This window comes from Phocoena phocoena, chromosome 10 (assembly GCF_963924675.1).
Source record: "Phocoena phocoena chromosome 10, mPhoPho1.1, whole genome shotgun sequence".
Lineage (NCBI taxonomy): Eukaryota > Metazoa > Chordata > Mammalia > Artiodactyla > Phocoenidae > Phocoena > Phocoena phocoena.
This window is the reverse complement of record NC_089228.1, coordinates 51663958-51681824: the sequence shown is the minus strand read 5'-3', so window position 1 is coordinate 51681824 and position 17867 is coordinate 51663958. Positions and strand designations below refer to the sequence as shown.

At 39.4% G+C, this 17867-nt stretch overlaps 1 protein-coding gene across 18 annotated transcripts in view; it reads right to left on the bottom strand.

The window, feature by feature from the left end:
* Positions 1-17615, bottom strand: part of CLASP2 (cytoplasmic linker associated protein 2) — a 178656-nt gene extending 161041 nt beyond the window's left edge. For 17 of the 18 annotated variants that reach the window (XM_065885763.1, XM_065885769.1, XM_065885771.1 and 14 more), the window contains exons 1-2: positions 17163-17357; positions 2817-2895 (exon numbers count right to left, since the gene is read on the bottom strand). In XM_065885763.1, coding sequence (XP_065741835.1) covers positions 2817-2895; positions 17163-17357 — 274 coding nt within the window. Of the gene's footprint in view, positions 1-2816; positions 2896-17162 lie in introns of all 18 variants that reach the window. The other variant, XM_065885770.1, reaches the window with a different exon arrangement.
* Between the last annotated feature and the right edge of the window lie 252 nt (positions 17616-17867).

The window sequence follows — 17867 nt, the reverse complement described above, 5'->3', positions numbered from 1 at the left end:
ATCAAAAAACCCCTTCAGCACATAACTTAATTCAATTCCCTCCTTTTACAGAAAGGCTCCTAAAATGGTTTGGCTAAGATCTATGATGGAGTAAAACAAGAAAGCTAACTCTGGGATTCTTAGTCTAGTACTATATCTCTTTAAGAGCACACAGATATCCTGTAGCCTCTCTTGTAGAGCTGTCATACAAATTAGAAATAATTATTTGAGAATAATCTTTCATATATGTAAAGTAAAGAAGCCCAGTAAATGGATAAAAAGTGGGCATTCAATAAATGGTAGCAAAACTGGGATGAAATTTTCCTATTATATCACACTGACTCTCAAGTAGTAACAAGTTCAGGTTTCACTAAGAAAAATAATGAACACTTAGGGTTCAAAATGAAAACAATACTAACAGTAAATGCACACGGATAACCAGAAAGTTAGGAGATTAAAAGATAAAGTTATACATATGAGAATATGTAGATATGTGGGAAACATACAGAAAACACTAACCAACAAAAACAACTTAATGCAATTTATTAATATTTACAGGTATAAGAATCATGAAGTAAAAAAAAATTCAGTATATGGTAAGATTAATCTGCAAACCTCCCAGATATTGAAATCAGAAGTAAATCGTTAAAACAGAAAGGAAGGGGGCTTCCCTGGTGGTGCAGTGGTTGAGAATCCGCCTGCTAATGCAGGGGACATGGGTTCAAGGCCTGGTTTGGGAATATCCCACATGCTGCAGAGTAACTAAACCCATGCACCACAACTACTGAGCCTACGCTCTAGAGCCCACGAGCCACAACTACTGAGCCCTCGCGCCTAGAGCCTGTGTTCTGCAACAAGAGAAGCCACCGCAATGAGAAGCCAGTGCACCGCAATGAAGAGTAGCCTCCGCTTGCCACAACTAGAGAAAGCCTGCACACAGCAAAGAAGACACAACACAGCCATTAAAAAAAAAAAAAAAAATCCAAAAAAACCCCAGAAAGGAAGGACCATGGAGAAGAAGAGAGGATTCCAAAAAGAAATAACAGCAGAGCAGAGGCATAAACAAGCTAAGCCAGAACTAACAAGAGTGAGCAAATTTTTGATTAACAACAGTGGAGAGTATTTACTGACAATCACAAATAAATAAGGCTGCTGAGGTGGAGAAGAGCCATACACGCTGAGAGAACTGAAACACCAAGGACAGAAAAACAGAAATAAGTTTTGAAAACAGGACAGTCCTGGGAGGCAGCAAACTAGGGTTCTGGTCCTAATACTCCTACTGCCTCAATATGAGCAGTCAGTAGGTATATCAAACCCCATCTGGCCCTCCTTGTGTCTGAAAAATAAGTGAGATACGTGATACCTAGAATTACTCTCAAGTCTAAAATATTGTCTGTAACAACTAATAATAGGGAGCTACTCCAGGGCAGGGGTGACAAACAGAGGTGCCTACAGTCAGGGAGGTACCAGAAATGCCAAAAATGAACCAGACCTAAGAACTGCAGTATTCCAACCTCTGTGTATTATAACTGAAATTCTCAGTTATGAGGAAACAAGAGGAGATGGGAGGGACTTATGGATTGGAAAGCTCATGACCCAGACAAAAAGGAAGCTACGACAGAGCTTCTGCCTTTATTTACACGTGGAAATGGAAGAGCAGGGTTGCCACACTGGCCAATTTTTCAAGACAGCTACAAATATGAATTTTGACTAACAATGATTCAAAATACATTAAGAGAATACATAAGCAAGTAACACATGTTTGCAAAGCACAGTTTTTAACATCTATCATAGGATTTTAAGCAGGAGACTGACATCTTAAAAATCATCTTTTCAAAAGATATTCATACAAAGATTGAATTGGAACCAGGTATTGATTAAAAAGGAAATAATAGAGATAGAGAAAGTCACTAAGATGCTTCTGCTGAAAGGATAGACAATAAAAATAAAAGAAGAAATTGGCAGAATTTAGTGGCATACTGAACATGAAGCTGACCAAAGATAATTTGAAAATAAGGGTGATGATACATTATGAGGCATTAACTTAATCCATAGAAGAAATCACAAACATCTGAGGTTACCCCTAAATATATTTCTATATAATAGGACCAAATCCACTCACTGAAGCACTCCAAAAGGCACACAAAGGTCACTTAGGTTTAAAAGATAAGTCAAAGCCAACTTTGCAATCTAACTACTATACAAAGAGCTTTATACTAAACACATCGTTCTGGACTGCAAACACACTGTAAGTAAGTGCTGCTCAAAGTACAGCCAGCAGCCCAGGACCAGTCTACAAACTACTTGTGGTAAAGAAATTGTAAGTTTTTCTAAAACAAGGTTTGGAAACAATCTGACCAAAGTAAATTATACATTTGTTGAATCTACCAATAAAAAACTGAGCCTTGTAATTTTTTCATTTCATTTTGCTGTAATTTATTTGTATTGTATTTTATAAAATATTGGTCTGCAGTAGACTAGCAATGAAAAAACTGGTCCTTCACCATAGATAAGTGAAAAGTGGTGCTGCGAATTATATTATAAATTATTAATATGTTACAAAAAAGTAAAAGATAAGTTAAAAATTTGAAAATACAAAGTAAAAATCTATTAGCAGTATATTTGGTAAGTTTTTTGCCTTTGTTTTTGTCTTAAAAGGAACATATTTATTTAAATAGGCTTAAAATCTTTTTGTTCGGCAAATTAAAATGCTAAGTGGCAGATCTCTGGGTTGTATAAAATTACATTTTTGCATTTACAAAGAACTAATTCTGTTAAAAATTATGAGAAAAAAGTATGTCAAACCCTACAATAATTTTTAAATAAAGTTAACTTACCCATTGCTACATAGGACTTAAATCGTGTTGATAATCTGTCCACGAAGGCACTTAAAATTTCCAATCCCATTAATGACACCTACAGATTGAAAGAAATTTTAATGAATACAAATTATTGATGCATATTTTATTTTATTTTTTATTTTTTGCCATACACGGGCCTATCACTGTTGTGGCCTCTCCCGTTGCGGAGCACAGGCTCCAGACGCGCAGGCTCAGCAGCCATGGCTCACAGGCCCAGCTGCTCCGCGGCATGTGGGATCTTCCCGGACCGGGGCACAAACCCGTGTCCCCTGCATCGGCAGGCGGACTCTCAACCACTGCGCCACCAGGGAAGCCCACTGATGCATATTTTAGTATCAGTATGTAACTGCTGACATAAAGATCTTCATATATTACCAAGTTTTTTAAAAAATAAGGAGATTGAGATATTCAGGGTGAACAGTCATGAGGGTAAGGCACCCTATTCTCAAATGGTTCAAAAATAATAATAATGATGATGACACACAAATGCAGGAAGATAGTGATATAGCATATTTGGCAAAATATTAATAACTGGTAAATTAGGTGAAGGGTACACAGGAGTTCACTGACTATACCTGTCACTTTCCTGTAATGTTGAAATGTTTCTTAAATGAAACAGTTAAACAAAACAGCACATTTAATTACAGAGGAATTCTAGCTTCTGTCTGGGATAAAGAAACTGGAAAAAACCATCACTCCCACCATAAACAAGAAAAAGCCAAATAATCTACAAAACCATAACTATTCTTGAATTCATCAGAAAGCTAAGGTTGTAGAATAATCATCTAGGTTGAAATCTTTAGGAAAGACAGGTGCCAAGGAGAATGGGACATAAGCAGTAGGTCACATGTGGCAGAGGACAGATGGAAAATGAAGCTGAGATGCAAGTGCGTAAAAAGAATTCAGCTATACTCAACTCACTGTTAATAGTTGAGTGTGGGTTAGCATGAAAATACAGAATCCCTATTAGCTTCAGACACAAGGAGAGTTCACACCCACTTGACGGCTCTTTCTCCACAAACCTCCACTGGACACTCATAATTAAGACTGAGGACAGGGCAGGAGATAAGAGAAAGTCTCTTGGTGGTTACAGGTCTCGTAGGAAGGGAGCAGCTGCCTCTGCAGGAAAAGCACAAACCTTTCCCGTTTCCTTGTCCTACAAGAAACGACAGTTTGAAGCTACTGAGGGAAAGACAACGCTGTTACCCTCTAGACAGAGGTAAAAACTCATACCTATTAAGTAAAGAGAAAAGGAAAAAAAAAAAGGCTTCTACTTCAAGGGTAGAAGCAAAAAACCATGCTGGGCTCCGATGATTAAAGGTTTCAGCTGAGGAGGGGCAGGATTTCTGATAAAGCCTTGCCCCCAAGATTCAGGGACAGAGGGTTCCTAAGACTGAAGCTGGACCAGGAAAACAGCTGGACCAGCCCCACTACCCATAAACCAGCCAGCAAGAACAGAATAAGAAGCAACGGCAGTCTACCACTGGGGAAGAAGAAAACCCTTCTATGAAGCATGAGAAAAAAGAAGGCCTAAAGTGTGGGGGGGGGTGGCGCAGAAACATTGAGGACCCAATAATTCCACTCCTAGGTATATACCCAAAGGAATTAAAGCAGGACGCGAACAGATGCTTGCATGCCAATGTTCATTACGCATCATTCATTACAGCCCGAAGGTGGAAAAGCCCAAATGTCCATCAACTGATGAATGAATAAACAAAATGTGGTATATGCATTCAATCAAATATGATTTGGCTATAAATAGTAATGACTGACACATGCAACAACATGGATAAACCTTAAAACATTATGATAAGTGAAAAAGCCAGACACAAATGGCTACATGTTCTGTGATTCAATTTATAAGAATGTCCAGAATAAGCAAATCCACAGATAGAAAGTAGATTAGCGGTACTTAGGACCAGCGTATATGGGGGATAGGAAGGTAACAGCTAAAGCTACTAGGTTCTTTTTTTTTTTTTTAAACATCTTTATTGGAGTATAACTGCTTTACAATGGTGTGTTAGTTTCTGCTTTATAACAAAGTGAATCAGCTATACATATATATATATTCCCAAATCTCCTCTCTTGTGTCTCCCTCCCACCCTCCCTATCCCACCCCTCTAGGTGGTCACAAAGCACCAAGCCGATCTCCCTGTGCTGCTTCCCACTAGCTATCTATTTAACATTTGGTAGTGTATATATGTCCATGCCACTCTCTCACTTCGTCCCAGCTTACCCTTCCCCCTCCCCGGGTCCTCAAGTCCATTCTCTACGTCTGCGTCTTTATTCCTGTCCTGCCCCTAGGTTCTTCAGAACCAATTTTTTTTTAAACGTCTTTATTGGAGTATAACTGCTTTACAATGGTGTGTTAATTTCTGCTTTATAACAAAGTGAATCAGTTACACATATACATATATCCCCATCTCTTCCCTCTTGCGTCTCCCTCCCTCCCACCCCTCTAGGTGGTCACAAAGTACAGAGCTGATCTCCCTGTGCTATGCGGCTGCTTCCCACTAGCTATCTATTTTACATTTGGTAGTGTATATATGTCCACGCCACTCTCTCACTTTGTCACATCTTACCCTTCCCCCTCCCGGTATCCTCAAGTCCATTCTCTCGTAGGTCTGTGTCTTTATTCCTGTCTTGCCCCTAGGTTCCTCATGACCATTTTTTTGTTTGTTTTTTAGATTCCATATATATGTGTTAGCATACGGTATTTGTTTTTCTCTTTCTGACTTACTTCACTCTGTATGACAGACTCTAGGTCCATCCACCTCACTACAAATAACTCAATTTCATTTCCTTTTATGGCTGAGTAATATTCCATTGTATATATGTGCCACATCTTCTTTATCCATTCATCTGTTGATGGACACTTATGTTGCTTCCATGTCCTGGCTATTGTAAATAGAGCTGCAATGAACATTGTGGTACATGACTCTTTTTGAATTACGGTTTTCTCAGGGTATATGCCCAACAGTGGGATTGCTGGGTCGTATGGTAGTTCTATTTTTAGTTTTTTAAGGAACCTCCATACTGTTCTCCATAGTGGCTGTATCAATTTACTTTCCCACCAACAGTGCAAGAGGGTTCCCTTTTCTCCACACCCTCTCCAGCATTTGTTTGTAGAATTTTTATGATGGCCATTATGACTGGTGTGAGGTGATACCTCATTGTAGTTTTGATTTGCCTTTCTCTAATGATTAGTGATGTTGAGCATCTTTTCATGTGTTTTTTGGCAATCTGTATATCTTCTTTGGAGAAATGTCCATTTAGGTCTTCTGCCCATTTTTGGATTGGGTTGTTTGCCGTTTGATATTGAGCTGCATGAGCTGCTTGTATATTTTGGAAATTAATCCTTTGTCAGTTGCTTCATTTGCAAATATTTTTTCCCATTCGGAGGGTTGTCTTTTTGTCCTGTTTATGGTTTCCTTTGCTGTGCAAAAGCTTTTAAGTTTCATTAGGTCCCATTTGTTTATTTTTGTTTTTATTTCCATTTCTCTAGGAAGTGGGTCAAAAAGGATCCTGATGTGAAGCATGTCATAGAGTGTTCTGCCTATATTTTCCTCTAAGAGTTTTATAGAGTCTGGCCTTACATTTAGGTCTTTAATCCATTTTGAGTTTATTTCTTTGTATGGTGTTAGGAAATGTTCTAATTTCATTCTTTTACATGTAGCTGTCCAGTTTTCCCAGCACCACTTACTGAAGAGGCTGTCTTTTCTCCATTGTATATTCTTGCCTCCTTTATCAAAGATAAGGTGACCATATGTGTGTGGGTTTATCTCTGGGCTTTCTATCCTGTTCCATCCATCTATAGCTCTGTTTTTGTGCCAGTACCATACTGTCTTGATTACTATGGCTTTGTAATACAGTCTGAAGTCCGGGAGCCTGATTCCTCCAGCTCCACTGTTCTTTCTCAAGATTGCTTTGGCTATTCGGGGTCTTTTGTGTTTCCATACAAATTGTGAAATTTTTTGTTCTAGTTCTGTGAAAAATGCCATCAGGGTTCTTTTTGAGGTGATGAAAATGTTCTAAAATTGACTGTGCTGACTGTCATGCATACCTACAAATATACTACAAAAAAAATGAGCTGTACACTTCAAATGAGTGAACTGTACAATATGTGAATTATATCAATAAAGCTATTTAAAAAATTAAGTGAAAGTGCACCAATAGACACACTCATACACAAAATTTAATAGATGATAAAAGCAGTATCTCAAATCAATAGGAAAAACATGAACTCTTAGTAAGATCTGACTTAGGAATCTACCCCGGAGATATACCAGCAAAATTATGAGAAGACACACAAAGATTATTGCAAGAGACTGGAAACTATCCAATCATTCATCAGTGGTATGGGACAGATTCAAAAAATTATGGTACATCCACACTAGAGAGTACTATGACACTTTAAAAATAAAAATGAGGGCTACCCTACTTCTGTTGTGCAATGCTCTCCAAGATATATTAAGTGAAAAAAGCAAGTTGGAGAAATGCATGTGTATATTTTAAAAAGGGGACTACAAATAGATTGTTATAAATGTTTATTTAAAATATAGCAACAATGGAAAGATAATCAGAAAAAAATTTTATGGTTGGCAATAGGCTATAAGGAACAGAGAAAGAAACCACACTATTTTGAATATACCTTCTTTGTAGCAATAACTAATTTCATTGAAAATCAAATAAAATAAGTAAACCTAAATGTATACTCAATTAGTAGCATAACCACACAGAAGACTATTCCAAGTGACTTATAATACAGCAATTTGACTATTATCTCTCCAGTGGGATATACCCTAAGGACAAAAATGAAACTCTGCAAAAAAGAAACTGTCAATGTTTTGAGAAATTCTGTTGATAGAAGGAGATACAGATGGAAGATATATAATAGTAAAAACTACAGTCCTGAATCTGAATTAGAATATCAGTATGAACTCATGATATATTTTTCTTTAAATTAAACCTAACCCTGTGCATTGAAAAAAATCTGGAAACAATGATCAGATGAGTAACAATAAGTTCCATTAGTACCCACACTGTAGTTTCCACATACCATTTCCCACAAAAAGGAACCAAAGCTTCTTGGAGAAGTGGCTGATTCCAGGGCAGGAGCAGAAAATATGATCTCATTATACCAGATAGCAAAGACTCTATCAAAGATTATTAGGGTCATGTGATAGAACAGCTTGGATATTAATAAGGATAATAACTGGGGACTTCTCTGGCAGTCCAGTGGTTAAGACCCTGCCCTTCCACTACAGGGGGCTTGGGTTCGAGTTCGATCCCTGGTTGGGGAACTAAGATCCCACATGCTATGCAGCGTGGCCCAAAACAAAACAAAACAAAACAAAAAAACACCAAAGAAACCAGCCTGAACATTTAAAAAAAACGGGGGGGGATAATAACTGTATTGTCTTGAAATGCATTACATATAGTTAAATTCAAGAGTTCATAATGATAACAAAAACTATCTGGTCAACACTGGAGGATACTAGTCATTTTTACCTCATTATTTTGACAATTAGTAAATAAAGAATCATACGAACTATAAACTATAGTTTATATATAAACTATACCACTGGGTAACCAAATACTAGTAAACAGTGGAAGTTTCTCTTTATAAAAGTATTCCAGCTAATGAATGAAGGAATGACATAATTAGAATATCATATTGCAAACCCTAATGAATAAGAGATCTAAACACTGAACATTAATGGCTGCTACCATCACAGAACAAGACCTTACGTGCCTTCCTAATGTTACATGCCAGCTGGTGGAAGAAGAGCACTACTTATGAAGTAGTCTTGCGAAAAAAAAAAAAAAAAAAAAGACTGATTCTGATCAAACTTTAGATCCAACTACCAATTTATAGGAAATACAGAGAAAACATCATAGGAATGAAATCAGCAAAATCCAGACCGTGGGAAACTCTACCACAAACAAAAGCCAAGAATTTTTTTTAAAAGGCACTGAGGGAGAAACAGATTAAGAGACTTAATAAACATGTTAGGACTTCCCTGGTGGTACAGTGGTTAAGAACCCACCTGCCAATGCAGGGGACACAGATTTGATCTCTGGTCTAGGAAGAGTCCACATGCCGCAGAGCAACTAAGCCCATGAGCTATAACTACTGAGTCCACATGCCACGGCTACTGAAGCCCGCGCACCTACAGCCCATGCTCCGCAACAAGAGAAGTCACCACAGTGAGAAGCCTGCACACTGCAACAAAGAGTAGCTCCTGCTCGCCGCAACTAGAGAAAGCCCATGTGCAGCAACAAAGACCCAACCCAGCCTAAATAAATAAACAAATAAACATGTTAACTGAGGTAAGCAGAAAAATGGCCTCCCAATGTGTTCACATCCTAATCCCCAGACCTGTGAAAAGATTAACTACATGGTAAAAAAAACTTTAAAGATGTGGTTAAGGATCTTAAGATGGGGAAATTACCCTAGGATTATCCTGGGCCCAAGAGTCCTTATAAGAGACAGGGTGGAGAATCAGTCAGCCAGAGGAGATGTGATGACAGAAGCAGTGGTCAGAAAGAAAGATCGGGAGGATGAGACACTGAGGGCTTTGAAGATGGAAGAAAAGACCATAAGCCAAGAAATGTAGGCAGTTTCTAGAAGCTGGAAAATTCTCTAAGGTCTCCAGAAGGAATACAATCCTGCTGAAACCTTGATTTTATATCAATACAACCCATTTCTGACTTCTGACCTCCAGGACTGTAAGAAAATAAATGTACTTTGTTTTAAGATACAAAGTGTGTGGTAACTTGTTACAGCAGCAATAGAAAACAAATATATTAATGAATCACAACATGTGAACCTTATTCAGATCCTGATTTTTCTTAAAACAACTAATTTAAAAATTTGTACTACATTTTTAAAAACTAGAAATTTAAACCCAACATATTTTGTATCAAGGAATTTTTTATGTATAATAGTATTGAGGTTATGCTATTTTTTTAAAGAGCACTTATTGATATCTTTGAGACATTAATAGAAAGACTTAACTGATGAAACAATATATTTGCAATTTATGATAAATTCAATATTATAAAGATATCAAATCTTCCCCCCAAAAGATGACATCCAATGTAATCCCAATAAAAAGCCACAATTTTTTGGTGCAACTTGACTAGCTGGTTCTAAAATTCGCATGGGATAGTAAATAAAGACCCGATAATAGCCAACACATTCCTAAAGAATCTGGTGAGTGAATATGACACAGCAAACATCAAGATTTACCATGGAGCTACAAATAACTTTCTTGAATTTCCATTTAGACATCTTTCAATTTAGCCTGCATCTTGGCTAAGGATCCTTTCAGTAGAATACTAAAACCCTGAAAAAAGAAGAAAAAACAACTAGAGCAGTATTCCAATTTGCTCCTCACCAATTTCTTAGGAACTCAAATGCCTCCATTCAGATCCTTTAAAAAAAAGAGCAAAAATAATGTACTTTCTAACATGTATATATAAAATATAAAATAAAAATATAAACATATTATATAATATAAAATATTTAAAATATATAATATATGGGAATTCCCTGGTGGTGCAGGGGTTAGGACTCGGCACTTTCAGTGCCAGGGCCCAGGTTTGATCCCTGGTCGGGGAACTAAGATCCTGTAAGCCTCGTGGCTCAGCCAAATTTTATATATATGTATGATTGTGTATATATATGTATGTGTGTATGTGTGTGTGTGTGTGTATATATATATATATATATATATAGAGAGAGAGAGAGAGAGGGACATAAAAGCACAAATAACATACCTTTTAACAGGTAGAAAAACAGAAACCCCAAAAAGCAAACTTTGGGCTACAACCAAGCTTAAATTTTACGGTGTTTTTAAGCCACAAAACTGAAAATTTTTTTAAATGTATGGGGAATTCCCTGGTGGTCCAGTGATTAGGACTTGGGACTTTCACTGCCAAGGCCTGGATTCAATCCCTGGTCAGGGAACTAAGATCCTGCAAGTGGCATGGCATGGCCAAAAAAAAAAAAATTATGAAATTTTATTAACCCCAAGAAGTCCCAGAACCTTTAGGGTCATTTTCCTATTCTTTCTTTCTCTCTCTCACTCCCTTTTTACCTCTGAATTACAAGTGGTTGAACATCTTTGAGTAATCTGACATCAATAAACTCACACGCAAGTTGTCATCTTGGTGACAGAGTTTTAATTCAATATAATGTTTAATCTTCAAAATGATTTAAATCAGAAATGTTGTCAACCAACAATAGAGCTAAGTAATTGCATGCGACAGTAATTACCCCCAATTTAAGAATCACAACTGGGACTTCCTTGGCGGTCCAGTGGTTAAGAATCCGCGCTTCCACTGCAGGGGGCAAGGGTTTGACCCGTGGTGGGAGAACTAAGATCCTGAATGCCGCGCAGTACGGCCAAAAAAAAAAAAAACAAACCACCACTTTCCATGTAAAAGTCAGAAAGCCTGACAACAAGAGTTCTTGAAATCTAGGTAGGACATAAGCTTAATTCACAGTCATAGATTTTTTCCACCATAGGTGCAACAGAGGAAAGGCATGTGTTATTCATAACAAGCATACTTTTGTAATGCTCCTTCTCTCATTAGGAAATACTGTAGGTGTACAGGACTTTTTTTTCCCCACACAAATTAACTCAGCATCTAAGAAAATGAGTAAAAGAATGGGATAGAATAATTGGCAAGTGAACATGTATGCACAGATCAAATAAGTAAAACATGATGGCTTACAAATTTTGAAAACCTGAACAGAAATATCAGGTTTTTATATAAATATATTAAAAAACTAAGTAACTTAAAGATACTGATAAATTCTAGGTAGGGCAAGGGGGACAAGACAGGAAGTATAACCCAATATTTCCACTGCTAGACACATAACCAAGAACAATTATTGGAGACACACAGTATTCTTCCCTGCAGCTCTGCAGCCCAAAGGTATATGGCCATACTTGGTAGCCCTGCTGCCAGTCATTTAAGTAAATAAAAGCCCTGTTTGAAGTTATCAGAGGCTAACACTTTTGTGTGTATGTACACAGTTTTACTATATGAGGTTTCCAGGAATGCAGCCAGCAGATAAATCAAATGTGCTTTCACACACTTTCACTGATTCTACAAATACTGAGAGCCTGCCATGGGTACAAATGCTGGAAGGTGGGTACATACAGTAGTGGGAATCTTAATAAATTCTAGTTCCTTCAGTTTTCTCAGTGAAGCAGGAAGCAAGGCCATCAGCTGAAACTGATGATGGAAGCAGAACTATTGATAGGTCTGAGGGGAGAAGAACAGATGAAAGAATGAATGAACCAAGAAAACATAGGAAGATTGCCAGGCTCCAAAGAGGACCCACTTGAAGGTCAGGAATTTAAAATGAAAGCAGGAGCTTCCCTGGTGGCACAGTGGTTGAGAGTCCGCCATGCAGGGGACACGGGTTCGTGCCCCAGTCCGGGAAGATCCCACATTCCGCGGAGCAGCTGGGCCTGTGAGCCATGGCCGCTGGGCCTGTGAGCCATGGCCGCTGAGCCTGCGCGTCTGGAGTCCGTGCTCCGCAGCGGGACAGGCCACAACAGTGAGAGGCCCGCACACCGCAAAAAAATAAATTAAAAAAATGAAATCAGTTAGAGGTTTTGTGTTTTTCTCCATCCACCTTCAGTTGCACTGGTGCAGGTGCAGGGTAGGTAGAGTTCGATTAACTAGGATTACATTTTATCAAATGAGAACCACAAAGGAAAAGTGAGGAGGGAGAAGAGAATTAAAAATGAATGTAAGGGTGTGATTGACTGACTAGGATATTTAAACTCAGACAAGAGGGATAATGGGACAGTTAAAACTTAAATGAATTGGATGTCACATGGGGTGGTCAATCTCTTTAAGATGGTATAGTCAAAGAAATAAGGTTCAGAATTTATAGTCACAGAATATCACAACCACCAACAGTAATGCCGCTGGTGAAGTCTGCATAATGAGCAACCACGTACCTGTAGTGGTCTGAATCGGCATTTATAGCAATATGTACTGATGCAGCCATCTGACTAGCATTATGTCTTCCTGGGTAGTCAGGCTGGCACATTTACATATTGAAACATTTTATCTCATTATAAATTATGTGTAATTTTCCTTTATAGTACAGTTAGGTCATTACTGGGATTTTTTAAAATGATGTGTATTGAGTATTATCTATAAATTTTATTTCAGGATTGTAAAGGGGGCATTAAAAGAAGGCACTGAATCTGACAGGGTTCAGAATCACCACCCTACAGAAACTCCCATGCACATGTACAAGGTGACAATGCAAAAGGACAATGCAAACAGGAAAAAGTTAAAAACAACCTGGATGTTCTTCCTATATGGCAGGTAAAAGGAAGAGACAACATCCATATATACAGATAGACTTCAAACTAAAAAATAGTATATTGTAAGAAATTGATGGTTTATAAGATATACAATCAAGGTGATGCTAACATTGAAAAGTGTCATCCTTCAAATGGCAAAAGGACTGTGATTTTGGATTTTAAGACTTGAAATCCTAGCACATTACTAGCCCAGCACTAGTTATAATATAAATGGTACTTACTGTTTTCTCCATTTTTAGGGTTAACTTGTTATAGTTGCAGATAGATAAAATTAAAAAGTGAGAGTAGAGCTGACAAATGATAGGATATTGAAGAGGTTTACAAAAGTATAGAAAAGGAAAGGAAAATCCTGATCTCCCTTGGTTTAAGTACTCCACCAATATACCAGGTCTAGGACCTACGCCAAGATACTTTTATCTTCTTTTCTACAAAATGAGGAAATAATACTGACTTTCTAAGGCCACCTTAAAGATTAAAATGAGATAATGGAAATAAAGCACTTGAGACAATGCCTGATACTAAGGACTTTTAAAATGGTGGGTATCATATTTAACTGCATTTTATAAGGGACACTTTATTGCTGTTGTACCATTTTAAAATTTGGGAACTCATGAAATCACAGGACTATCCTTACCAAAGTCAAACACCAGAGCATATATATTTCATATAATATACATACCTATTCCCACATTTTTAATCTTCAATTATGATTTCTCCACTGGGATGAAGACCCCAACCGTCCATTTAACATCTCAACTTGGATGTCAAACGACCTCCTCAAACCTAACTTTTTACTTCCTTCACCCAACTTGCTTTCTCAGTCTTCCCCATTTCAGTAAATACTACCCTCTATTGGTGCTCAAGCAACGCAACTACCCCTAACTGCTCTCTCTCAATACTCATATTCAATGCAAGTGGAGGTGCTATTGGCTATACCACCAAGTCACATACCAAATCTTCCACTTCTCAGTACTGCCACTGCTACCAAACAAGCCTTAGCCACCATCGCTCTCCTTCTTCTTATGCTGCTTTACTGTCCACTGCCCACAAAGCAGCCAACCCTCTACATAAAAACCTCTGCCAATTTAGAATAAAATCCTACGAAGCTCTTTCTACCTGCCTCCTCAACTTCACCTTTCTGAACACCTCACTCACTTGTAAACTCTAGCCATGCTGGCCTTCTTTATGTTCCTCCACAGAACTAGGTTCTCTGCATTTGCAGTTTCCTCTCCCTAAAGGCATTCTTCATTCCTGTATTTCTTTCCTGTCTGTACTCAAATTTCACCTCACTTCCTTTACTTCCAAAATAGTCTCATCTTCTCCTCATTCTTTCACATCAGTTGATTTACAAACACTTGTTACATGAAACTATTCAATTTTTATACCAACTGTCTCCAAGACAGCAGTGATCTCACTCTTCCCTCCTTTAAATCACTCTCTCAGTGAGGTCTTCAATGACCAACTATTTAAAATTCCAACATCTGCATCCTGCCCAACACTCCTATTCCCTTCACTGCTTTTCCCCAAAGCATTTACCACCATCTAACATACTACAGATTTTAGTTATTTTATCTTGTTTATTCCTCTTGCCCCCACGAGAATCTAAGCAAGGATTTCTGTCTTTTTTTCACTATTGTATCCCAAGTGCCCAGAAGATTGTCTGCACATGGTAAGTCCTCAATTAATATCCAAATGAAGCTGAATGAATAAGCATTTCTAGTCTTGTTCACAGGTGGGTCTTCAATATCTGGAATAATACCCAGCATATAAGTATAGTCACTCAAATTCACTGTTATTAAGAAACTCAAATTCTGAAGTACTATCAAATCCAAAGAAAAACTATATTTTCTTCAGCATAACTTGAAATTTAAGTAATTTCTATTTGTATGTATGTTCAAAAAATTCCATGATACATTTTTTTCAAAAGATTTAAATATTCATTGTATCTTGAATAAAAAATGATGACCTAGCTTGGTAACTTAGTTTATAAATCCCAAATAAACTAATTAGAATGCCCTCTCCCTAACAATGTCAGAAAAGCTCTTATACTACAGAATTCAGTAGAAAGGAGAGAACTAATGATTCAAGGAGAGATCAGAATTAATGAATTAATGTCCTTGAGAAGGCAAGAGGGCATGGGATACACATGCCTTCATACCCACGTGGGAGGATTGGTAGAAGTGGGAAAGATAGATAATTTGTTCACTATAACAGAGAAGACAGAGTTATATGGGCACAGCTACAAGGAAGTATGTAGGTGAGGATGTGGGAGTTCTCTTCGGATTTCTGAAATTGTCTCAGGCTATAGTATCTACTGAGGACCATGGAGAGAATGTGTAGTAAAGAGATAAGAACTTGAGTCAGATCCCTGAAGGATTCTAACTCTTAAGGATCAGTTAAAGGAAAAACATAACACTGAGTAGAAGTAGTGCTTAGAGACAAGAAAAAACAGGATACTGTGGTATCACAGAAGCCAAAAATATGTTTCAAGAGATGGGACTACTTAACTGCCATTCACTGATAGTACATCTGAGGAGTGAAATGGCCCAAAGCCAATTCAACCACAGCCAGCGTAGAGGTGACACATCAACCTTCACTTGGGAAGGATAGCAAGCATTACCAAAGAGCCGACTTTCTACAGCAGCCTAGGCTGTAACACAAAATCACCTATCTTGAGTGTGTATGCTCTTCTTACAGTATAAGTAAATTTAGCTTGTTTCTTCCAAAGAAATAAGACTAATCCCCTAAACGGTAATGACATATTCTTAAATATTAACTTTTCCCAAAGTTTTAAAAAATAATAAAGAGATAGTATATAATGGAGCACTGAAGTGGTTAATTCTCAAACTATTATTCTTGTAAAACGTCAAACCCTTCCAAAACTCATATAAGTTTCACCATTAAATCTGCATAATAATTTTAGAGTTTGCTTTTCTTCTCCATGATGATAATGCTTTCAAAGTACAGCCTATTCGCTGGGTTATAAGGATCTATTACTAAGAAGAATCACTTCATCCACAGGACGTTTGGGCCAACATTTTAAAGCAATACTGCCACCAGAAGACTAGAAAGAAAAGTTACTGCCAAAAACCACAGTTCAGGCTGATTACAGAATATTTAACTGGTCTCCCAACTTGGCTACATTACAACCTGCCTACTACCGGCTCTTCAGAAACACTCATTCCTTCTTGTACCTCATCCTTTTATTTTTTTTGTCAGCATCAGCTAACCTTCTACGGCACGGTTTCAAATCCGAGTCAGTCCTCAACTGCGGCAAAACAAAATGACAGCATTCAACTGCCTTCCGTCGGCCATAACGAAAAGCAAATAAATAATGCCATGAGGTCAGCATCTTTTCATTAGATTTAACAGTAAACTTAATCAGGCATGCTATTAAGCTCTAAAGATGCCTTAGACACGAAAAGCACAACCTTCCAGACACACACACACACACAAACTATATAAGAAAAAAAGAAACAGGCGATTAAGTAGGATAAAAATCACTAATGAACAGGGATTAACTTGACATCTTTCAACTTAAAATTTGTATCCTCATGTCCTACGTCTTGGTCTGGGTAGTGTTTACATAGGTACGTAGAAATGTAAAACGTCTTCGAACCTTTTATGCATGTAAATGATCACTGATTTTTTAAAATACGTGATGAAACATCATATCCCACTGACAAGGAACTCCGCACGGTGCGGTGGCACGGAATCGCTGAATTTGTCACTGTTCACAATTGTGGAAAAAGTTGGTCGTGGTGGGAAGTCGGTCTCCGGCTCGAGTTCGGAGAGGCAGGCTCCCCGGTGGGGGCGCGTCGGGGGACCCCGAGTTCGCGAGGCGGTTCCGAGGTGACCGACGCCCCCCCGAGGACTCGCCCGGCCGGCCTCGTACATCCGTGATTAAAGGGCCGACGGGGGAGGGCGTGCCCGGCCAGGCCGCGCCGCTGCCGCTTACCCGGTAGTTGCTCGAACCCACCCAGCCGGTGAGAGCGTCGACCGTCTTGCCCACACAGCCCAGGTCCTCCTCCAGGTCTGGGATGGCGCCGGGAACGCCGAGGTAGAGCAGCAGCTCCTGGCCGACCTGCAGGCGGCCGCCTACGTCCTTCTGCTGCACCTGGGCGCTGAAGTACTCCATGCAGCGGGGTTCCATGGCCGCGACCGCTCGCCCGCCCGTGAGGGACCAACTTTCGCCGAGCGCCGCCCAGCCGCCAGAGCGGGGCCCCACGGGAACGGGAGGGACGCGCTGGGTTCGGCCGAGGCGCGGCTCGTGGGGCGCGGCGGGTACAGCGTCAGGCGCGGATCGGCCCCCAAACTAGTCAAACTCGGCGCCCCCCGCGCCCCAACCCGCTTCAGAGGCCGCGGCCGCCGGCGACGTCAGCGCGCGCTTGACGTCAGCGCGACGCCGGCGGGCGAGCGCCCGCCCGCCTGTCCGGACTCTAGCTTCGCGGGGGAGGCGGGGGCGGAGGCGGAGGCAGGGGCGGGAACCGTTGGGGACAGTGGGACCCCTGCGGGGAATTGGGGTCGGACCGTGTTGGCACCCCCGGGAAGCCGACAGTTCTCTGCAACCCGCCATCTCAGCAGCCTGCCCTCGCCCTGTAAAATCGAGAACACTTCCAGGTTTTCCTCCACTTGAAACCAATACTTTGGAAAGTTTCTGGTA